At 41.8% G+C, this 25,155-nt stretch overlaps 1 protein-coding gene across 4 annotated transcripts in view; it reads left to right on the top strand.

Moving 5' to 3' along the window:
• Positions 1-25,155, top strand: part of DYNC2H1 (dynein cytoplasmic 2 heavy chain 1) — a 631,818-nt gene that overhangs the window by 595,072 nt on the left and 11,591 nt on the right. For all 4 annotated transcript variants that reach the window (XM_075592400.1, XM_075592399.1, XM_075592403.1 and 1 more), the window contains 2 exons: positions 17,284-17,393; positions 18,946-19,027. In XM_075592400.1, coding sequence (XP_075448515.1) covers positions 17,284-17,393; positions 18,946-19,027 — 192 coding nt within the window. The remainder of the gene's footprint in view (positions 1-17,283; positions 17,394-18,945; positions 19,028-25,155) is intronic.

The raw sequence follows: 25,155 nt of genomic DNA, 5'->3' as shown, positions 1-25,155 counted from the left end.
TTTAACTTGGGGCCAGCTGCTGCAATTTATTGAAGTGGCTACCTCTACCTCCTGCTTTTTCTAGAACATGAAAAATAAAATGCTATGAAATCTTCTGCTAACTCCCCAAAGCAGCAGGCTCTCCCTGCACATAGACATAACTCCTCTTTTAAACTGCTCGTCACAAACTCTCGCAGTCACGTGGACCTGTGTGTGTGACCGCGGTTAACAAAAAACTGGCCACCTGGTTGTCCCTCTCTTAAACGCAGGGCACCAGAATGACCCCGCATGCCACCAAAAATCCTTACACAACGTCCCAATTATGCTTCCACCACCAGTGTTTATAGAAGGTGCTACACATTGGAAGTGCTCGAGTTCTTTGCTCCTGACAAATGTACAAATTTACCAAAATCAGAATTGCGCAAAGTAGAGTTTTAAAATGTGTCCGAAAATGAGGGCAATTTCTTCAAAGAGGTCAATAGGTTTTATAAAAGTTCAAAGACCAGTACTTTTTAGATTTACAAATGTAGCACATGGTATTACCCCCATTAACAAAAGCAATGAGACAGAAAACATGTGCATTAAAGAGAATGCATACGTTACCATTGGTTTTAATTGATGTACAGCCGCGGCCCCTTTTATTCTCCGACATCTGCGAATTTTACGGGGATTTTTTCTGAATGCCACGCACTTCACCGCGTTCATGCCGCATTCATGTTGCATTCATGCCGGCGTCACCCGCGGTTGATGTGTTTATTGATGTGTTTATTGATGTGTTTATTGATAATGGTTCGGATTTAATTGGTTGCAATTCTTCGCGTATCCGCCAGGTGGTAGATATTCATGAATTGTAATGCGCGTGTGCTTCAGTAATGTGTCGACTTGCAGGTGTTTAAAAAAATACCACAGTGGTCTATTGTAAATTGACCTTGGTACTGAAGAAGTTACAATAATGTATCAATTTAGGCTTTTCATATTAAAAACTAAATGCGCAGTGTCTGGTGTTCTATTGTCCTGAGAGTTCCGAGATGAGTGCACCGCTGCAGTCCGTGTACCAAAAACCCGATATAACGTACGCTTATTTAATATGGGCCGCGATTAATGCAACAGATAATAAGATGGCAACAGTTGGTCAAATTTATCAGTATTTTATCGAAAACTATGACTTTTACAAATTTTCACCAGATGCTCCTGTGTGGAAGCGTGCAATAAGGAAAAAGTTATGTATCGATCTGTGTTTTTTTTTCGTATTGATCCTGGTGTTATTGGAGGGTATTGGTGTATAGCACCAGATTTTTCCCGTACCTTTGATCATGGAGACTTCAAAAGGCGAAAGGTCATGTTAAAACCAACTAAGAAACGTCAGTCGCTGGCAAGCAATGCGCCAGCGACAGCGCCAGCTTCCAATAACGGTCCGACCGTCAGTGAAAACCTCGTGACCGGCAACCCTTACTGTCTGTCTCCGCCCAGATACCTGCAGCCTGAGCCGGATTTCGCGTACAGATTCTAGCAAGCTTGCATGTACCAACGCGATTTCCAGCCTCATCAGCTGTCAACTACAGGTGTAGTTGTCCCGCTGTCACCTGTCAACTACGTGTATAATCGAGAATACGGGACTGGCAGTGGCTCGGCGCCAGCTGATTGGCAAAGTCTATGGTGAGTAATGTTGCCGTATTTTATTCTGTTTTTGAAATATCAATATCAATGCACAGTCAAGCGATTCTCCTGTAAGCAATATCATTGGCTGAGCAGCTTCTACAGTAGATAATAATTGGTGGAAAGCTAGGCGCATGCGCATTGGAACCTTCTTGAAACGCATATGCGTGTCATCACATCGACAGTAGGCGCATGCGCATGTGAACAGGAGACGCCCCCCGAGAAAATTGTTGGTGGGACTGACTGTGGGAACTTCTTTAGGGGACTGTCTGACCATTTCAGTAAAACTTTTAATTTTGTTTTTCCTCAGAAAAGAAAACTTTGTCATCTCATGCGGAAAACGGCACATGGAGGGATTTCGATGGATAATATCGCTTTGTGTAACAATGCCTGCACATTGCTGAATCGGATTTAAAAAAACACGTACCGGAGTCAACAGTTTAGTGGCCGTTGCTATTGATTAGGATAGAATACTGTAACTGAGAGCTTCATAGAAAACCTGAAACAGTATGCTGTTGTTTTCAGACCGTATACAATACTTTTTTTTTATATATATACTGTATAATAAACACGAAAAATAAAAAGTATGCATTTATTCTACATGTATTCCAGTACATATGTGTATTCTACTACCCGTACAGCATGAATTGTTTTAATACTCTTGTGATGTACAGTACTGAGCATGCGTACAGTATACAGTACAGTATGCCTGGACAGTACTGTACTGTATGTTCTAGAAACACTGTATTTTGTTACAGTATAAAAGGAGAAAAATGAACAATTTAAAACAAATCAACATTTTCTTTTATTGGTGGAGTAAGTACAAAAAGTGTACAGCAATTCAAAACATTTACAGGTGTATGGTGTACTTTATTAATACAAGTTAAAACACGCAACATCTCCTTTATTAAAGTACAGAAAGTCAAAACATTTACAGCACAACAGTATGGTGTTAGTAAAAAAAACATTTCTTTATTAATACAAGTCAAAACAAGCAACAAGTCAAAAAATAAACATTTGAACAGTCACGCAAATTCGCTCCCCACCAGATTGTCCTGCCAGGGCCGATGCCTTGTATGACGCAAAATGCCATTAATGGAGTCTCTCACGATTTTCATTACAGGATCTGTAATTGAAAAATAGCGCCGCAATTCCTCCACAATAGTCCTTCTTAAATTTTCAGGGAGCGCCCTTTTTTCGCGATTTCCTTCCTAGTTTACATTCTTGGCCCACCCGCAGTACACCAAGTAGGACACATGGTGCTTGAAAATTAACATGGCATACTTCTGGGGTAAACCAGCACTCATCACCCTATACTTCTCCCTGAGTGGATTGGGCAGCTCGCGCAGGATGATGTCGGGCACCGTATCGATGCAAGCGCTATGTGGGTTGGATTCTGGGAGCGGGTGTTCTTCTAGGAGCGGGTGTGCTTGTGGCGGCGGGCGAGGGTAGGTTGTCTGGGAGGATGTTTTCCTCCTTTCTTGGTCGCCGTGTTGTCTCCTGCCATGGTCTTGACGGGGTTGTCATGTCATCCTCGTCAACGGCATACATGTACACATATTCTTCTGGTGGAGGGGGTGCGCTTGGTGATGGAAGGTTGAAGGTCCCATTCATCCCATCCATGCCACCCTCCTGCTCCGGCGTCGGAGATACAGGGGCATGAACTCCGAGCAAATTATGTATCCCTGCTATGTCAGTCTCTATCTTCTCCATCCGTTGATCCATATTTAGCATGGTCTCTAAAAGAAGATCTATCTTTACCAGCATAGTAGAGTTCCCGGGGATATCGACACTTAACCCATTCAGCATGCAGTCTAACGAGCTGGATTTTGTGCATGGGGTACTGTGGACATCTGGGTGGATGGGTGCTACGGAGGATGAGATGGGGGTTCCCTGGAGAGAAGCGGCAGCGTCGTCGAAGAGGGATGGAGAAAGTGACCTGTGGATTTCCGGGAGAGAAGCGGCAGAGTCGTCTAAGCGTAATGGAGAAAGTGACCTGTGGATTTCCGGGAGACCAGCAGCAGCGTCGTCGAAGAGTAGTGGATAAGATGGGCTGTTGGTTTACGGGAGAGCAGCGGCAGTGTCGTGGACGAGTAGTGGAGAAGTTGGGCTGTGGATTTCCGGGAGAGCAGCGGCAGAGTCGTCGAAGTGTAATCGAGGAAGTGGCCTGCGGGTTCGATGAGTTGGCTGCCATTTGTTTTGCCTTGATTGTACATCACCGAATTTCTTCTTGACGTAATATGGCTTACATGTATTTAAACCCTTAGCCTTAGGGGTCTTTATTAGACTTAGCCTTTCGCTTTGGCCTTGGCTTGGAAATGGCTCCTGCCTTTCGCTTTTTCTGCGTGACAGGCACGGCAGATGCGTGTGGGTTCCTGCGTCCCTAGAATCGGGGTTGATCCATGGAAGCAGATGGCACAATGCAGTATCTGGACAAGGTAAAGTTCAGATACAGATCATCGAGTGGTGGGCTATGCAAATTGTGTAACCTTTTATGCATGGCGACGAGGTACAGGTGTTGAAAGTGGGCGTACTCTAATGTGAGTCATTAACGTATAAATACACCATCCATTTTGTAGATTCACTGCACATTGAATACACATCGACTAAACATCGAATATACATTCTTGTGGTTGTATTTCTTTCTACTCACAGCTGTTAAAAAGATTTCAAAGGATCTCAGCATGAGAATTAAGGAGATGTACACGAGCGGACAACGAATTGCAGATATCCAACGCTGGTTAGCTGCTTCTGGCGTCTTTGTGCCATCAACCACCGTGTGCTATCATGCACACGGAAAGACCAAACAACGCACGAGGACACCACCGGTAACTAACGCGTAAGTATATTTATATTACTATATAATATAGTATATCTATCTCTTATTGTTTATATTGATGCATATAAATATAACTATACTGTATAGTATAGATCTATCTAACATTATGGTTATTTCTGTTTATTTATATTACTATATAATATAGTATATCTATCTATTATTGTTTATATTGCTGGATCTATTATTGTTTACTGTAAATGATGTGCTGTACTTGTGGCCTACTGCACTGTAACTTACCGGATTGTTGTTTTTCTGTACACTGTAGGGAGACAACTCTTCTGGTCGACAAAATAAGTGAATAGAGTGATGAGAAGAGTGCCTTAAGGGTCAAATACACTCTGAAAAGGGGGGGAAGGAAAACACAAAATGAGTGTGTCTCCTAAAGAATTCACTATACTGCACACCTACTTAATATAAAATTTAACTTTTAATATAATTACATAAAACATATATTACCAAATCGTTGTGTATTTTGCATTAAAAATAAATTAAATTATCAAAACAAGCGTTCGTGTCTATGATTGTATGTTGGAATAATCTCAGACAGCAAATTATATTCGAGATGACAGGACACAAAACGCTAATGGTCAGGGTATAAACCCCTCTGGGACACCTATGAGACCAGGTACATATGTGTATGTATAGATGTAACTGACGAACTCAGTGAATGATGGTATCACGAGAGTACTACAGTCCTGCTTGAACTAATATATCACAGAGCACTAAGGGATGTTGATTAAAGGATATATAACCGTCCACTCAATATAGAAGTGCTGCTAATAGTGTGATAATGGAGGGTGAATGATTCATAGCATAGTGAAGCAATTGTTCACAGCATCATGATCAATGAATCATTATATAGCTCACTCCAAATGAACATATCATATAGAAAGCAGGAAGGTATGCACACTGAGTATTAGTAAAGTAACCAGTTTAGATCTGCATAGATAGAGCCAGGAGACTACAAAACACTACATAAAAGCAGCTCCAAGTAGGAGACTGACAACATTGCGCGTCCAATGCGCGTTTCCCTCCAGCAAAGGAGCTTCCTCAGGGACAAATTTGTCCCTGAGGAAGCTCCTCTGCTGGAGGGAAACGCGCGTTGGACGCGCAATGTTGTCAGTCTCCTACTTGGAGCTGCTTTTATGTAGTGTTTTGTAGTCTCCTGGCTCTATCTATGCAGATCTAAACTGGTTACTTTACTAATACTCAGTGTGCATACCTTCCTGCTTTCTATATGATATGTTCATTTGGAGTGAGCTATATAATGATTCATTGATCATGATGCTGTGAACAATTGCTTCACTATGCTATGAATCATTCACCCTCCATTATCACACTATTAGCAGCACTTCTATATTGAGTGGACGGTTATATATCCTTTAATCAACATCCCTTAGTGCTCTGTGATATATTAGTTCAAGCAGGACTGTAGTACTATCGTGATACCATCATTCACTGAGTTCGTCAGTTACATCTATACATACACATATGTACCTGGTCTCATAGGTGTCCCAGAGGGGTTTATACCCTGACCATTAGCGTTTTGTGTCCTGTCATCTCGAATATAATTTGCTGTCTGAGATTATTCCAACATACAATCATAGACACGAACGCTTGTTTTGATAATTTAATTTATTTTTAATGCACAATACACAACGATTTGGTAATATATGTTTTATGTAATTATATTAAAAGTTAAATTTTATATTAAGTAGGTGTGCAGTATAGTGAATTCTTTAGGAGACACACTCATTTTGTGTTTTCCTTCCCCCCTTTTCTGATTCACTCTTTAGTTCACAGTTTGCACCCACTTCTCTGATTACCACATAGTTATTCATTATTTCGTCTCAATTGGTGTGGCTTTGTGATCACTCCCTAACCCTAGTGTTTTCTCTCAAATACACTCTGCTGCAAAATCACAATCTTACTGTATCCGAGACCAGCATAAAGAAGACGAGACGCAGAATTGGATGGAAATATGAACGTGTGAGGTTAGTACTGGACAGTACAGGAGGTTAAAGTGTTGTTTAAGAAACTGTACTGTACCTACAAAATTATTCCTTGTCATTACAGAGCGTACCCTATGATAAGGGACGTTAACAAGATCAAGAGAGTGATCCAGGCCCAGGCATGGATCGACAGTGGAGAAACTTTCCAGGAGTGCATCTTCACTGACGAGTCTACTGTATCGCTGGAGAGATTTGCCACCTTTGCATTCCACAAAAAAGGTTGCATATCTATGAGGGTGCCATCTCTAGGCGTGGACCAGGATGCATTGTCATCTTTGAAGGTAAAATAAGTCACACGCTTTTGCCTTATGCACTGTACTGTACTAGTGTGCAGTTTTTTGAGCACTTTTCTTTTCTTGTTATAGAAATCATGAATAAAGCTTTTTTCCAAGAGCAAATTGTGCCTGAGATTGTGGAATACATCACACGTGAGTTCCCAGATGGTCACCGTTTCTACCAGGACAACGATCTGAAGCACACCGCGTCAACAGCGCATATTCTTGAGCGCGGTAACAACTGGGTGAAGACGCCAGCGGAGTAAGTGCGGTAACCGTGTCTCATTTTTTCCCCACTGTTTTTACTTTGTATCTCTTTAACTAATTGTCCTTTTTTTCCCCCTCCAATGACAGATCTCCAGACTTCAATCCTATCGAAATGGTCTGGCATCAGCTGAAGGATCATATCCGAAAAGTCGTGAAACCCTCCAAAAAGGATGAGTTGGCGCAAGGCATAATAAGTTTTTGGAACGATGTACTCACCGTGGAACAATACAATAAATATATTGACCATTTTGCGACTGTGTTGCCCATTGTGATCGAGCGTAATGGGCAAGCATCAGGAAGGTAGTATGGTATAGTACTATACTGTAGTATGGTAAGTACAGGCACACCAAGTACAGTACTGTATGATACAGGTAAGTATGGCACAGATTTTTTCTTTCCTGAGAGAGCAGCACTAGCCATCTGGTTACAAAGTATTAAGTTACAGTATACAGTAGTTCCAGTATAGACTAGTTTGACAGTAATAACTGCATACTGTAGTCCAATATGGAGTAGCTATACAGTACACAATGCCATAATATGCACCTAACTGCACAATTTTTTTCTTTCCTGAGAGAGTAGCACTAGCCATCTGGTTACAAAGTATTTAACAGTAGTTACAGTATACAGTAGTTCCAGTATAGACTAGTTTGACAGTACTAACTGCATACTGTAGTTCAATATGGAGTAGCTATACAGTACACAATGCCATAATATGCACCTAACTGCACATTTTTTTTCTTTTCTTGTCTTTTCAGAGAAAAACAGGATGGAAAGGGGGAGGGGTATCATGTGTACATTGTGTGAACTGTGTGTACAGTAAAGTGTATCTAAAGTGCAGTCATGATTTACACAAAACCTCCCCTCTCAATGAACTACACAGAATGAGGAAGAAGATAAAGACGGAATTTTTTTTATTATTATATATATTATTATATATTATATATTATTAATTAATATTATTATCAATGTGCATTATTTATGATTATCCACTGGCCCTCAATTTTCAACTGACAGAAGAACTGAATAAAGACTGCATTTTGTATTATTCATGACTATTTGTATATTTGCATTTTTTGTTCCTGATTAAAATAAATATTTATTTACATTCATGATAATCATCATCATTGACACCCCCCCCCCCCCACTACACCAAAGAAAAAGAAAGAATGACAAAAATTGGTAACTTACTGCATTAAAACCATGAATCAGATTATGGTTTTTTTAACTCTCAATTTCACAGTGCTGTGCAAATCAGATTTACATATCAAATTCGAGAAGGGAACAAGCGTTACCGTAAACAAAGCCTCAAAGGGTTGGGGGTGTGGATGGGTGAGTCATGCGCAGTAATCATCAGCTTGCTCCCTTCCCAAAGAGGATTACAGAAAGGTGACTCAAAGCCAACAATAGGAAAATTAATGAAGGGTTTTGTATAGGTGTCGATAAGAGGTTCAAACCCTTGAGCGAGCCTTGTGTGTGTGCGTGGGGAGGGGGGTAAAGCTGCATGAAGGATTAGCTGTACTGTAGTTCAAAGATATGACATATTTTCAACAGGCAGGTCATCATAATAATTTGATCCCCACACCCCCAAATACATAAAAATCACACAAATCAATCATGTGCAGTCAAAAGCTACAGCACAGATTGAATATCGTAATGTCAAGATGGTTGAGGCAGGAACATGTTCATTCATGTTGAGAAAATAATAATAAAAAATGACGAGAAAAATTATTATTATTTTTTTGGTCACTCTTGAACTTTGCAAGTAATTCACGCATGCGCAGTAATAATCAACTACAGCTCCCTTCCCAAAGAGGATTACACGCAGGCGCAGAGAGGTGACTCAAAGCCAACAATAGGAAAATTAAAATATTTTTTTTTGGTCACTCTTGAACTTTTTTCCCCCCAATGAGCATTAATAATCAACACAGAAGAATACAGTAAATCAAAACTGAACGTTATACACGCAGGAATGTGATGACAGGAATGTTATTGAAACCAGGAAGCCATCCGTTCAAAGGAATGGCGTGGGAGAGGTATACTGTAGATAAGAAGTTGAAATACTGCAGTGCAGTACATTATCCTGTGTTTGTGTGTGCGGGGGCGAGCGAGGGAAGAGCGCTATATACGCCGAAATGTGATACTGTTACAGTACACGCCTATGCTTTTCAACAATGTTCAAATGAGAGATACATACATGTATAAATATGCAAATTTACAATTACTGCGCGCACACGCAGACTGTGTACTGACGTAGGTTGAACTGCTACAGTATTAGACTTTGAAGACAACAGCTCGCGAACGCCCACATTAGTTTTTAGACGGTATTGCAGAATTGCAGACAGCGCTAAGAATATGCTAATATTACGAGCGCTAAAATACCGGAACATATTCCGGAAAAAAACAAATATACTGCATCTGCCCGCGGTTATCAGAGTTGCGCTGCTACGGCCGCATTAGGATAAAGGCGGCCGCAGCTGTACTATATGTCTTGCAATAAATATTGCGGGAGCGTTAACATATAATTTAATGGTTGCAAGAACACCTGCTACATCTGTACGCATCAATATAGGTATTTTGGAACCTTCAGGATAAACCAGATTGTTTGCTACTTATAGGGGTGGCATACTAATTGCTGCTTTACAAGGACCAATGATGGTCAGTGTACACATACTTATAAGTGACGCTGCCAATGGCTGTACAAACTAATATTATGCACAGATTATTTTAATTCAGGCTGACCTGTAATGACGAAGATACGGTACAATTGTCCTTCAGGTAACCTTTCAAGATCTGATTAAAATGTATTTGAAGACTTCCTTTGTAATTGGATATTTTCACACGCAGTAACACATTCAGATATCTCGAGTTGCTCACCCTACCTCCTAATGTCATCAAGCATAAACAGTCATAGACAGCAAGTTTACAAAACTGGTAGGCTGTTTCTTCTGAAAAAAAACAAAACCTCTCCTTAATTATTTTATTACTTGTAACTGGAAGAACTAACTGCTGTTATCCAGAACTTTAATAATATAGAGGAGAACCAAAAAATAGCGATCCTCCTGGGAGAAGATGAAACCACAGCAGAACTGGCTGCACACTATATCAGCACCTGCCACAAGCTGAGAGACGTCCACTAACCCCCACACCCCTGTGCGAAACTGTTACCCATATACCCTGCAATCATTATACCCTACCCCCTAGTATTCGTGTAATTATTGTCCCCCACCCCATACTATTCACGCTTTGGCAATACTGAAATGTTCTTTCGTCATGCCAATAAAGCTGATTTGATTTGATTTGAACTCCCTGATCACAAAGCTAACACCCTCACTGCCAGAGCAATGCAGTTTACCTGTTGCTGGTTAACTCAGCGGTGCGCAAACTGGGGGGGGGGGGTGCAAGATTGTTCAGGGGGGGTGCGGCTGTTGCAGGAGTCTGCACTCTTCCCCCAAGACATTTAAATTAAGGCTGGAGGATCACGTGAGGCCTCTGCAACTTTGCTTACCTTCTCTTCGGCGACGTGTCGGCAAATGCCGCAGCGGGGTCATGTGACGTTACGTTGGCATGGCAACGTGTCATCACGTGACCCCGCAACGTCATTTGACGCGGGAGGGGGGCGCTTGCAGGGAGGGAAGCAGGAGGGGGGTCGAGCAGGAAGGATTGAACAGCGCCTGGTTAACCAACTGGTTGCCATACTGCACATACAATTTTACATTCTTACAAGTATATTGTGACACCACTCATTTAGTCATGTAATTGAAACTTATTCAATAAGTCTATTACTTTCAGAAGTTTAAGAAATTTAAAAAAAAGGGTGACTAAGTTAATACATTTAACTCCTATTGAAATAAAAGATTAGGTACAATGCAGACTAAAGCAGCTGTCAAAAAAGATACAAAGAGGCCTGTTCATTAAACTATGATGATGACATCTCCATGTGAAAACAGCGATTTTCACACAGAAATTCATCTCGCTGAATTCATTAGGCACTTATCACGTGCAAACTATACTAAAACAGCTTCTTAACATGGGATTTACTTCTAACTGTGCAATTCCATTAAACATGCACATTTTGTATTCAAATTAGAAAAATGTACAGGCTATTGATTGAACTACAAGGTTACATATCACCCAGAATGTTCCAGCCACAAAACTCCCCTCCCCATGTCTATTTTGTGTTTTGTTTGTTTGTTTTTTCTCAATTCCTTCTCATGAAAAGTTCCTAAAGTGTCTGGTTGTCTGACAAGGTATAGTGTCCAGCCTGACTCAAATGGATGTTTTACAATACATGAAGAACCTTTACTGAAAGATCAACAATTGGGAGCTATACATAGACCTTAATCAATATACAAACTAAATAAAGCCACCACCTAATATAGATCAAGATTCAAGCCGTTGCAGGATAAAAAGCACACCAAAACTAGCATCTGGCGTGTCTAAGCAACGGATTCCTGCGGCGTCCAATATCTTGGTATTTTTGGGATGGTTTATTGCTCATTCTTCCTGATTTAGAGGGGCCTATTCTTGAAGCTCTGAAGTTGCCAGTGCCAAACCACGCAGTTTGGCATGTTCAGAAATTGCCGAATTAAATGTGGGAAAAAAACCCTATTGTCTTTTGCAAATCACATCGTCTAAACCGCTTCTATAAAAAGTGACAAACCATATGGTGTAACAGCCAAAACACCTGTTTTGTACTTAATTTAGAAGCAGAATGACCTCATGTGGTGCTAACTCCATCCCCAGTCTGACTTCTAGGTTTTGCTCTCTCAGCCAGACCCATATTTCAGGTTCTGGATGTTGTTAAAAACATGTTTGCGTTTTTAGAAGCGGTTTGCATAACGGAGCTACTAGAATAGCAGTTGTGGGCAAAAAATGCGAGTTTGAGACTTTTTGACAAACCGATCAGATTGGCCGAGCCAGAGTTAAACCACTACTTTAAAAAAAAAAAAAAAAAAAAAAAAAAAACCTTTAAAGGCATAGATTGAACATACGATAAGGGTTTACAGAATAGCAAAGCATGCCAATCCGCATCTAAAGTGCACATTAGGCTGCGTACATAGTATACTGACGCGGGCACCTGTACTTGCCGCGATCTGTGTCTTGTAGGGTAGCGCAATGGTGGGCGTGCCCATGGCGTCACGTGAACGGTTCGCTCTCATTGGCCGGCAAATTCAAACTAGTTTGTGCGATCTGGGCACAAGCGCATTGGCATCCATTTGTTTGTATTCCAAGCGAGCGACGTCACTCGCGCCATATGGGTCTACTATGGACGCAGCCTTAGAAGCACTATGTCACACTTAGAAGCTACGAAAATAGGCTTATAGTGTTTTTGGTTGGGAATTAGAGATACCACCTTGAGCAATACTTTATTTTTCATATATGTAATTTTTTTTCTAGATTTGTTTCTTTACATTACCTATAGCAGTGGTGCGCAAACTGGGGGGGTTGAGGTTTTTTGGGGGGGCGCAGTCGGTTGCAGAGGTCCAGTGCTCTTCCCAAGGCATTTAAATTAAATGCCGGGGACTGCGCGAGGCCTCTGCAACCTCTACTTACCGTGATTCAGCCGGCTTCAAGACGCGTGACCTTGGCAACGCGGCGTCAAATTACGTCACGGTTGCCTTGGTAACGTGACGTCAAATGACACAGCGGGTTTCATGACGTCATGTCACACGGATGACAAGGTAATGAGGGGGGGTGCACACCGGAGGAGAGCAGGCAGGGGGGTGCTGCAAAAAAGGTTTGCTTGCCCCTGACCTATAGGGAACTTCTGTGATGTTACATCTTATTTCTTATATACAGTTTCTGGTTAATACTGTATGTCAGCGGTGTGCAAACTGTGGGGTGTGCCCCCTTGGGAGGGCGCAAGATTATGTAGGGGGGACGCGGGCTGCTTGAAGGGAAACCTGGGGGCGGGCAGAGCTGTGCACGTGCGGCCAGAAGCTCAGTGCTGCTGCTTCTATGTGTCTGTGTCTTGCAGAGGGGGCGGGGCTTCTCTCTGTACACAGACAGCCCCTCCTTCTCTTCCTGTCTGCTTCCCGCACCAGTTTTCAGCAGCATGGGGGTTGGGGGATCGGAGCATGTCGCCCCCCATGGAGAAAGTGTGTGTGTGAGTGTGTGTATGTGCGTGTGTGTATTTGTATTTGTGTGTGTGGGGGGGGGGATTGAGTTTGTGTGTGTGTGTGTGGGGGGGGGGGATTGTGTGTGTGGGGGGGGATTGAGTGTGTGTGTGTGGGGGGATTGAGTGTGTGTGTGGGGGGGGGGATTGAATGTGTGTGGGGGGAAGATTGAGTGTGTGGGGGGGATTGTGTGTGGAGAGGGGATTGAGTGTGTGTGTGGGGGGGCTTGTGTGTGTGTGGTGATTTGAGTGTGTGTGGGGATTGAGTTTGTGTGTGTGTGGGGGGAGGGGTTGTGTGTGTGTGGGGGTGGATTGTGTGTGTGTGTGTGTGTGTGGTGTGTGTGGGGGGGGGAGGTTGAGTGTGTGTGGGGATTGAGCGTGTGTGGGGATTGATTGAGTGTGTGTGTGTGGGGGGGGGGGGGATTGAGTGTGTGTGTGGGGATTGAGTGTGTGGTGTATGTGTGTGGGGGGGGATTGAGTGTGTGTGTGTGTGGTGATTGATTCAGTGTATGTGGTGAGTGTGTGTATGTGGTGATTGATTGATTGAGAGTGTGTGTGTTGTAATGCAGTGGTGCGCAAACTGGGGGGGCAATGAGGCGCAATATTATTTAGGGGGGCGCAGGCGGCGTGCGACGAAAACTGGGTGCGCGGGCCGGCAGACGCTGTGCGCGAGGGGCGGCCAAGAAGATGTGCATGGGTGGGCAGCCGAAGATGTGTGCGGGTGGCTGAACAGGATAGTGCAGGTGGCGGCAACGTGATGGTGTGTGAGCGCACGCGCAGGGGCTTCGGAGTTATGGGGAGAAGCACGGTGAAGTCAAACGCCCCTCCTTCGGTGTCTGCCCTGCAATAGCGTTGTGTTCCTGCACTCCTCCGCTGTCAACCTGATTCGCTGCGATCCTCTGCAAGTGAGAGGGTAGGCTGCCACTATATCAATCATACTATGAATGTACAGAAATAATGTAAAAAAACTGTGAAAACATAACATTGAAAACGGGAAAAAATAAATAATACTGTAGGTAGGAGTTTGGATGACAATGGGGATAGCAAGACAAAAAGCATGGAGGGCGGAAAGTAGGAAAGGAGTGAACAGGACCAACACGACAAGTTGCGTTAGAGTATAAGTCTAAAGTTTAAGGTTAAGGTTAATTAGATAGGAATCGAGCTGGAGAAAACCGTAACCATAATGTATAACACAAGGGTGTAACAAGGCGAACATAACCGAAGAAAACAAAAATGCTCGCCCATATGGCAAAAACGAACCCAAGTTCGAGTTCAAAGTTAAGAGAAAATATGTTTAATATATGAAAAATTTGTAAACAATGTATGTGAATAACGGGTGACATAATATACATGTAACAGCACAAGTTTTCAAGCTGATCGCCTGTATACTGAAAATGTACCCAATAAAAAAGATTTGTGAAATAAAAAAAGCATGGAGGGAAAGGAAGAAAAAAAAGGGGGGGGGAGAGGGAAGGGAGGTAGCAAAGAGGTGGATGAATGCCCCCCCCCAAAGGATTGCCTTTGTGCACGTACGCTCTCCCAAGCTTGGCGCTTGGGGAGACAAACACAATTGACTTTGATGTTTGCTCAGCAGCAGTCAATACACACACACACACACACACACACACACAGCCACTCACAGACACACACACAAATAGCCCCGATCCACGCTTGCAAAATTATGCAGGACACCCTGTGCTCATGCTTGGAGAGTTGGTGATGTCACTGCTCTCAGCGGCAGCGTGGACGCAGCCTAATTTTGCAAGCGCGAGCTGTTGAAATATGTAAGTATTTAAACATATTTGGATTTATTTTGTATACTGTTTAATAAAGGTTTTTTTTTTTTTTTTTCATGTGATTTTGATTACATCAGGCAGGGGGGGCCCCGAGAAATTTTATGGATGAAAAGGGGGGCTCGGCATAAAAAGTTTGCTCACCCCTGCTGTATGTAATTGTCTCCCACACGTGTTGCATAGAGGCATTGCATGTTGATGGGATCAAACGTAAACATCAAAAATCAATACAAGAGTATAGTATTTTACCGTGTTTTTTTTCTATGTATATGTTAAAGAACTACTTTTTGTTTTCACTCTAGTAATCAGAAACTTAAATAAATGTATTTGGCAAAAAGAATCAAACAAGCAGTTGTAAAAAGAGAAAATATTAGATACTGTAGAATTTGTATTTACTGACCACACTGTGCATATAGTAACATTATTGTATGTTATTTATTATTATTTGTGATCTTACTGCATAGCAAAACAGAGGACAGTATTTGATATGATGCCCAATAATTTGTCATTTCTATTTAGTTGATTCTTGTGAGGGAGTTCCAAATAGTCTCTATCATAACTGGTGTCACGTACGGCACACCTGTGAGCATGTGACCCGCATACGGGACAAGGATTAATACACAGCTCTGTAGCTGGCCCACTTTTTACCTACCGCAAAGGTCCCTCAAATGAACAATATCTCCCCTCAATCCGTCCCAATATACCATCTGTGACGGACAGTACACTTGTGAGAACGGGACTTATATATGCAACCAGGGTTAATACACACAGCTACTCTAGCTACTCACCTTTCTCCTCTTTCAATGAGTTCATATTTAACCATTACGCTATTGCAATCATATCTACTTGCTTCCACTACCCAAGAAATATCAAATATGAAATTTGTCTAAGATCCCTGTTTATTAAAGAAAACTACTTAATACACAGTTCATTCAGAGCCCAAAGCATCACTTATAAAGTTTTGTTTTAATATGCATAAAAATACAGTTATAATAAATGCAGACCAGTTTCTTAAAGTAAAAGGATAAATTATAAACAGAAATCACTATACAGTACGTCAGGGATGCGCAAAGTTTCTCTCATTCGCCCCCTGTCTCCTCTTTCCTCCGCTCGTCCCCCCCTGCACGATTCCGGCGTCAAATGACGTTGCAGGGTCATGTGACGACGCATTGCCATGACAACATGGTGTCATTTGATGCTGGTTGCCATGGAGACGAGTCACTGGAACTCCAGGTAAGTGAAAAGTTAGAGGCCTCGCGCGAACCCCTGCATTTATTTTAATTGCCTTCGGGAAGCGCGGGGCCTCTAACAGCCGTGCCTCCAGGGACGCTCCGCGGGCTTACCGTAGGCTGCTTGTGGTGGAATTTGCACCTTACAGCGTTGCGCTGTCGCCCGCAATGGTTTTAGAAAAGCTGGGAGATTTGCGCGCACCTCTTATGCGAATGGGGCGTGGGGGGTTCCCGTGCGGGTGCTGCAAGGAGGGAACGTGTGAACCGTCAACATCATCTTTGTTATTCTTCAGAATTCCTCCATTTTTATTACAACTGGAATAAGAAAATATGTAGAATAGATCTTTTATTTTTTTAACATCAAACTAGTCCGACAAAAATTAATCTACAAAACCTTGCTTTGCCAATTCCATCTTTTTAGATTGCAAGGGTTCGTTGCAATTTCCTCTTGCGATAATTGGCTGTTTCACAACAGGCTTTCTGGAAGTGAGGAAGGCAAAGCTCAAGCACTCTTATTTACATAAGCCTCATAAGGATATAAAACATCAGCTCCATAAGCAATTTGTTTTAAAACATAAACTGAAGTCAAAATGTATGTCCTTTCACTTTAAATAGTTGAATTCCCCTAAGAGTTATCAATTAGTAAAACATTTTGAGAGATGTGTTTTGACACGTAGGTTCAGTGTTACCTTGACAGCTGTCAATCACTATTCATCCTCGAAATGTGTGAGGCACCTCTTTGGACACAGTTGTGTATTTCAGATTCTAAAAGTGGAGCATATTGTATTAATTGTAAATATATATATATATATATATATATATATATATATATATATATACACACACAGTGGTCGACAAATCACCAAAAAATCTACTCGCCGAATAAAAAAAATCTACTCGCCACCTAGTACCACACGTGTGCTGCTTGGGCCAATAGGAGCTCGCCACAATGTTAAATCCACTCGCCCGGGGCGAGCAAATGTATAGGTTTGTCGAACACTGTGTGTATATATATATATATATATATATACATATATATACATATATATATATATATATTCCATGTCATAAAGATCTAACATGAAAGACTTAATGCTATTTTTGTTTTCATTCAACAGAATTTGGTTGAGAAAGCAGAGAAACAGACACTACTATCAGACACCATAGATTTGTCGGAGCTTTTCCATCCAGACACTTTCCTTAATGCTTTACGTCAAGAAACTGCGAGGTAAGATTATTCAGTGTCTACTAATGTTTGTGGTTGAATTCCCTTCCTCTTTCAGGTCTGTCCCTTGCTTTTTGGGAATGTATTTCTGTATTCCTATTGTTTATTGACTTTTTCTGGTGCTGATTAACAGTAGAAGTCAAACTGAGAAATGTTGGACTACAGATAATTTGCCAATATCTACTAAAACAGTTTTATGTAATTTATTCTTCATAATGAAAGAAAAAGGGAGACCTTTACACACTAATCAAGTTTGTATAAAATATAGAGGCACATGCATCAAGTGCCCGGTAAGGGTTATCGCACACGTTCCGATGTTAAATCTCTTACCTAGTCAGTGGGAGTTGGCGTTGGAACAGGTGCGATATACTATACCGGCACCTGATGAATGTGCCCCCTAGGATCTTATTCATATGTTGTATATTTGTTTCCCTCTGGCATAGAAATCAGCTTCACAGCATATTGGATAGTAGCAAGTGATACATTGAGGGTCTTGCATCATAACAAAATAGCACTGCATTTCCTGCGAACGTGAAAACAAAAATAAAGTATGCCTTATGTAGCCTAACAGTAAAAATCATAAAGCAAACTGATCATAAACTCTTTTTATGGGTGGTTTGTATAGAGTAGAATGGGCAGCACAAAAGCGCAATTCGACGCGCAATTGTTCATACCATTATAATAAGAGCACACATACTGTATTACAAAAATATCAACATTTCAGCAAAGTGAAAGCCAAAGTTGATCTTTTTTAAATGCCTGTGAACTAATAATGTAATAAACTTTTGTGAGTTGACTTGTTTGTGTTCTGCTCTCCTTTTATTTATGGTTTAAGATGTAAATATGAATATTTCATTTTAGAAGTACCAGAATAATTAAAAAAAAGAATGCTGAACATATACAATAGTGTCAAACAATGAACATTATTGTTCTCAATACTAGAATAGATTTTTTGTTTTTTTAATAAGTTTCAGTAAATGAATAATTGCATTATGAACATACTGCCCAACTCTCCCTGAGTTTTAGATGAAAATGTGTGTTGTTTTTTCTGCTCTCTCCCTGAATATCATTCCTTGTTCCCACTAAAAGTCAATAAAAAAAATAGAAATCTGCATTTTTATCCCAAATCTTCCTGAAAGAAGCTACTGTAAATGTTGACCAGTGTGATTGAGTGATAGGTGTCTTGCATTAAAATATGTTCTCCTGCACCGTGACAATTTTTGAATAGTCTATCTCCACTAAAAATTATTTCAGCTGGAAAATCACGGTATGACCAAGATTTTTATACGTATTTGAAACGTAAAAGCAGCCCCCGCTACCTACAGTAACTGATCACATGGCCACAAATCCAGGAAGTCCGGTGGAACACAGAAGCCACCGAACTTTCAGCAGCATAAAGAATAGTACAATATTTGGTCTTTGCAGCCTGTTTACCATTATGCAACTAAAAGCCAGGGAGTGCTTCAAACATACCATTCAGCAATCTTACAACATCCATGTTTGTATTGTTGTCTTTAATTAGTAATGTCTTTGATATGTTTTTATTCTCTTATAGAGCAATGAACTGTTCAATGGACAACCTCAGATTTGTAGCATCCTGGAAGGATCGCATTCAGGAAGCAAAGCTCCAAGTTAAGGTAATAAAAACAAGTGTTAAACATCTGCAAAACAGAATGAAAATGTTATATTCAGATAAGGAAATGTTCCAGAATCTTAACTTCTTGAGTGCAGTTTATTTTTAAAGTAGTGTTTATTGATAGTAAAACTACTTTAAAAAAAAAATCTTTGGGGGAGGGGGGGGGGCGTATGCGTGATACTGAGAGTAATGGCTGCTTGATAAAAAGGCTCCGCTGATGCACAACTCAAAACGCAAATAAAAACGGTAAAGAAGCAAAGCTAACGACACAAATGACAAAAAGAAGGGCGCTAAATATCAGGAACGTTCACAAAACTATCGAAAAAGATCCCACAGCCTGAGATTGCAGAGATTTTCTGAATGAGGTATGCCGCACACGTGTGTAGGGGAGTCTCCTTTGCGCTGCCAGTAAGAATCCGACTCAGACAAACAACCCTGCAGCCAAAATTCCACCCAAAAATGTCAACACTTCAAAACCTGACCTACAAGAAAGTGAAACTACAGGTGTTCCTGGACTTAGCTCTCACCAGGTTGGCCTTAAGACAAGCACTTAGACCGATTACGGATGCCTTGCGAGAGTGGAACATAAGATATACTGTAGATGGGGCTTCCACCTAAATTAATAGTAATCAAGGATGGATTGACCTTCACCGTCAGAAACCTGGTGGCTGGCAAAGAATTTCTCTCTCGGCTGGGAGCACATCCGGAGATGCCGACGCTACCTATCTCGACCATAAAGACGGTGACTGGGTGAGGATGGGGCCCAGTAAGAGTTATACAGTACGAAAGACCCTTCACTTATAACAACGAGTCTAGAAAACAATGATCCCCATTTCAAGCCGATTGACTGTCTGTGACCAAGCATGCTGTTCAGCCGGGTGGGACCAACACAGGAGAGTGTAACTGAGTGCTCACCACAAACAACGCGTGACCGTGAGGCCATAGTGGGGAAAGATATATAACGCCACCCACCGTTGCGTGGGCACGTCTGGAGTGTAGATTGGTCGAGGTACCCGGGTCGGGTTTGGAGAAGTGAAGATAGTCAAAGATACTTGCCGAGTTCGGGGTTGGAGAGGTGCGGAGGATCGGTGCAGGTACTTTAGCTGTGGTCACGATTGGAGAGATGCGGCTCGTCGTGGTACTTTGCCGAAGTCGGTGTTGGAGAGATACGGATCGTCGGTGGTAGCTGCGGTCAGGATTATAGAAGAGCGGAGTCCAGAGAGATAGCCGAGATCAAGAACAGAGATTTACAGTAGGAATCAAGGAGCCAGACAAGACTGTGGAGGGAAGGGTAGCAGTGAACACTTCGCAACATACAAAGGTTTATGCCCAGCTAGTGTGACGGCTGAGCATATAAAGGAGACAGGCACCAATGAGAAAGAGGCAGAGTGGAGGCGTGTCAGCAGCACCTGCTGTGATTGGCAGATCCAGTGCAGGAAACAGGTGTGGGAAGGATCCCTGACAATTACTGGTGATGCGGTACGTGTGTGCGCTGCATATGCAATGCGCGCCGATGATGTCAGCGCGTGGGCACAACCTGGAGGCGGGGCCAGAAGACTCCGTATATACTCCGCGTGGGATGCGCTTGCGCCCGTCGTACAATGGCTGGTAGTGGCTGGCGCACATGACGTGCTGCAGGAGGTGTAGGAAGCGCAGCACCCGGTCGCAGGTTGAGGTAATCGGGGAGCGCGCCGCAGTTCATGGATCCTTACAGAGAGAGGTCGAGATTACAGGCTAACGATCTCCCGAGGAGCCCCATCGGCGGAATGTGAAGTTTCCAGAGTTATACTATGTTTATGGACATGTTTATGTTAATGTTTTAAACTTGAACAAGTGTTCTAGGCACGGCACTGACACCATTGACTGGGAGTCAGGCTGGACATAACAATATTCATGATGCTCTACCAAACCCAGGTGACCTAGAATATTGACAAAACAGATGAACGTGTATACGAAGAGAGTAGGGCACCCACATTCCAACACTTTAAAAAAAATGGCGGGTGACATGACAGAAGTGATGCATAGCAAAGCGTCTCTATAGGAGAGACGGCACGCGGGAAAGCCATGGATGCCAATTAGTACAGAGACACATATATCTCTAAGATGGCATACACCCGAACATGCTGAGACATGGACTAACTGCACACGACCCTGAAAGCATAGGCTTGTCGGCCAACAAAACATTTCAGTGCTAGGACGAGATATGAAGAGATTTACTATGAACGGCCCTGAGGTGGACAGACTAGAGATAAAACTATAATTGAGTATATGACGGCAGGAATATGTGCAGGATTTTGGATAGATGCGGTAACAAGACAGAGGCCTCGGAAAACGGGATTGTTGGGGAGTAGCTGTTACCATCTCTCTCTTCCTCGCTAGTCCTAGTTTAAAGTTAAAAAAAAAAGTTTATTTAAAAAAACAAAAACAAACAACAAACACTGAAGTTTACCATTTCATTAGACAAATATAGATCTGACAACAAGTCAGTAGCCATTGAGCTACTCGACAAGCTCAGTGCACGTTACAGATCCCCCGAGCAACGATCCTCAGTATACCCCCTTAACCGCCCAATGCTGGAGGACAAAATGACCCTGAGATACTGGATATCTTCGGGGTTCACCCAACCCCACTTAATTGTTTTCACCCCTCAGCTTGTAAGTAAGTCAATGTGTACCAGATATATATACACCTACACACATGGGGAGTCCAAGATTGCAATCCATACTCTACACGACAATGAAAATCTTAAAAAAGCCAAATTACCAGAGCCATGACCCTGAGAATGTCAAAGGACTAAACAGTTCTCATAGAAGACGACTAGCACTATGGAGATATAAAAAAAAGCAAAAAGTGATATTATTGTTCACTCTCCCAACCTTCATTTTTTGATAAAAACTTTGCTACTATAATCTTGGCATCTGCACCAGTGAAGAACCGGGAAATAGCCATTCTAATTTACAGAAACATTACATTCCATCCAGAACTTACTAAAATATACAAAGGGGCTGCTATAAAGTATAATATTGAGGGGCACTCTATACGATACTACAATTACTATTGCAAATATTTACATGCCCATTGCAACAGTTATACCTTTACTAAAAACAGCAATCCTGACCCTACCTGTCTCTCTAACTATTGTCCTTTCCCCTAACTATTGCCCTGTCTCCCTCCTGCCTTTTGCTTCTAAACTCCTTGAATGCCTTGTATTCTCTTGCATGCTCCATTTTCTCACCACCTATTCTCTCCTAGATCCTCTACAATCTGGTTTTCACGTTGCTCATTTCACTGAAACAGCCCGCACTAAAATAAGTAATGACCTCCATGCTGCCAAAGACAAACGCCAGTACACTAATCTCATACTGTGCGATCTCTCTGCAGCCTTTGATACTGTGGAACACCCTCTTCAACTTCACATTCTCCATACCCTTGGTATCAGTAACAGAGCTCTATTCTGGATATACTTTTATCTTTACCATCGTACTTTGTGTATCATTTGCTACACCTCCTCTATCGATCTCTCTGTGGGTCTGTCCTGGGACCTCTTCTCTTTAAACACTCTATAGGTGACCCATTACATCTCTTGGGTTCAAATATCCCCTCTATGCCATTGAAACACAAATGTATCTTTCAACCCCTGATTTTACACCTGACTGTCTCTCTGCAATATCATCTTGGCAGCCCTCTGCCAACTCAAACTTAACATGTTAAAGACTTAGCTTCTCATACTTTCTCCCAGGCCTGGCCCTACTGCCCCCTTTTATATTACTGTTGGCAGTACTATCATACACCCGGTATCACATGCACGCTGCCTAGGTATCACATTTGTCTCCTCCCTCACATTCTCCTCATATTTACAATGTAGCTAAAACTTGTTGTTTTTTTCCTCTGTAACATTGCAAAGATATGCCCTTTCCTCTGTTGCTCTACTGCTAAAACTTGAATGCAGGCCCTCCTTCTGAATTATTGTAACCTTCTACAAACCTGTCTTCCTGTCTCTCACCTCCAATCTATCATAAATCCTGCTGCTAGAATCCTTTACTCTCCTGAATCTGTCTCACCATTTCTCCTGCTGAAATCCCTCTCCTTGCTTCTTATTAAATCCTGTATTTCTTACAAAATTCTCACCCTTTTTAAAGGCTACACTCTTCTGCCCCTCCTTACATTTCAGCCCTAATTTCTATGCCTAACTTCAGAAGCAGAAAAATCACTCATTTTGGGCTACTGCAAAAGACATATTTGCGAGAAAGCAAATAAAGGCGACTCGCTACTAGTCAATAGACTTAGGAAAGCAATGCTATAACAAAATAAGGTCACTACACCAGAAATATGGCAATCTCACTTCAAACCCAGAATTGATAACTTAAGAGTTTTCAAGTATTATTCACAACTATATGATAGCGACAAAACAGGAGCCACTAACCAAAACCCCAAATCACTCTAGAATTTTTTAAAGGCACTGGGCCTCCCAAAACTGAGAGTCGGACAACGCCTCATTGGGCAAACTAATATCATTTGAAAAGATCGCTGACACGATCAAATCCCTAAAACCTACGAAGTTCCCTGGTCCAGATGTATACTACAAAAAATGTACAATAATTATTTTACCCCAGCTACATAAACTTTTTAATTCCATCCTCCAGGGGGTTCAGTTCCCACTTAAGCATGCTATAAGTATCAATATCGGTGATATACAAGGAAAGCAAAGACCCTATCAATGGCACAAGTTACAGACCCATTTCGCTTATCAACTCTAATAACAGCATTTTCTCTAAAGAATTGGCCACAAAATTAAATTAATTTGTACACATATTGATCCATCTGGTCCAGGTAGGCTTCATTCCAACTAGACAGGCAACAGACAACACAAGGCGGGCAATAGACATCATATCATACCCAAAAAAACCATAATATCCCCACAATGCTCCTAGCACTCGACACTGAAAAAACATTCAACAGAATTTATTGGGCCTACTGTATATGAGAGCCACTCTGGAGATATTTGGCGTATGTGGAAACTTTCTAAAAGCAATATTATTGCTCTATTCAACCCCAAAAGCCAGGGTGGCATGCCTAGGAACAGCATCAGATATAATGTCCATAAAAGGAGGTACTAGACGAGGCTGCCCGCTATCTCCTCTTTTATTCGCATTGTCGGTCGAGCCACTGGCAGTCAAGATCAGATATTAGCGAGATCACCACAGCAAAGATCCCATATAAGATGTCCCTGTTGGCCTGATGACACACTGTTAACCATATCTAGACCACTAATCTTCCTCCTTAACCTAACTAGGGAACTAAACAAATTTAAATCCCTCTCAGGATTAAAAACAAATAATAATAAATCGGAGGTGCTAAACATTAATCTCCCCTCTCACACTGTTAAACTTATTTCACTTCACTTTGATTATAAATGGAAAGTCAAAACATCAGATACATAGGAGTGAATCTAAAAAACTGATATGACTCATTATACGAAGCACATTTCCCAGACAGAATGAAAATAATAAAGAGAGACCTGAATACATAGTTGAAGTTCAAGATATCTTGAATCAGGTGAATACAATCGATCAAAATGAACGTATTCCCCTGTCTGCTATACTTATTTCAGACCCCTCTATTCCCCCTGGTAATGAAAAACATCATAGGCCTCCAACAGTATGAGGCCTAGCACAACCATGGTTAATGTTTTACTATAAAGCGGCTTAAGCAAGCCAATTTATAAGTTGGCACGCTAACCTTGATCTCAGATGCTGGGCTAGATTGGAGTCTGACTTCCTAAAACCATTAAACTTGCACACAATTTTATGGTTCCCATGAGTAAAAAATGAAGTTCAGGAGTGGCTGCCTACTACTACTGAAATTCTGGGATGCCCATAGACTTAACACAGGTCTCACACACAAACTCCACAATGACAGCAACATTTAACAATCCAGGCTTCATTTCAGGCTTGACGAGAGCTGACTTTCAGATCTGGCAATCAGCAGGATTACTGAGGTTGAGGGATCTGGAGAGCAAACCCAAATCCTTTAAAATGATTTTCCCGGAAAATCTCTGACTGAGAAACCTTCCGATTTATTCAACTAAGCAACTCGTTTAATGTAAAAATATCTAGGGACTCCCTAACC

The sequence above is a fragment of the Ascaphus truei genome, chromosome 3 (genome assembly GCF_040206685.1).
Source record: "Ascaphus truei isolate aAscTru1 chromosome 3, aAscTru1.hap1, whole genome shotgun sequence".
Lineage (NCBI taxonomy): Eukaryota > Metazoa > Chordata > Amphibia > Anura > Ascaphidae > Ascaphus > Ascaphus truei.
Note: the sequence above shows the minus strand (reverse complement) of the source record. Positions and strands in the feature narration are given on the sequence as shown.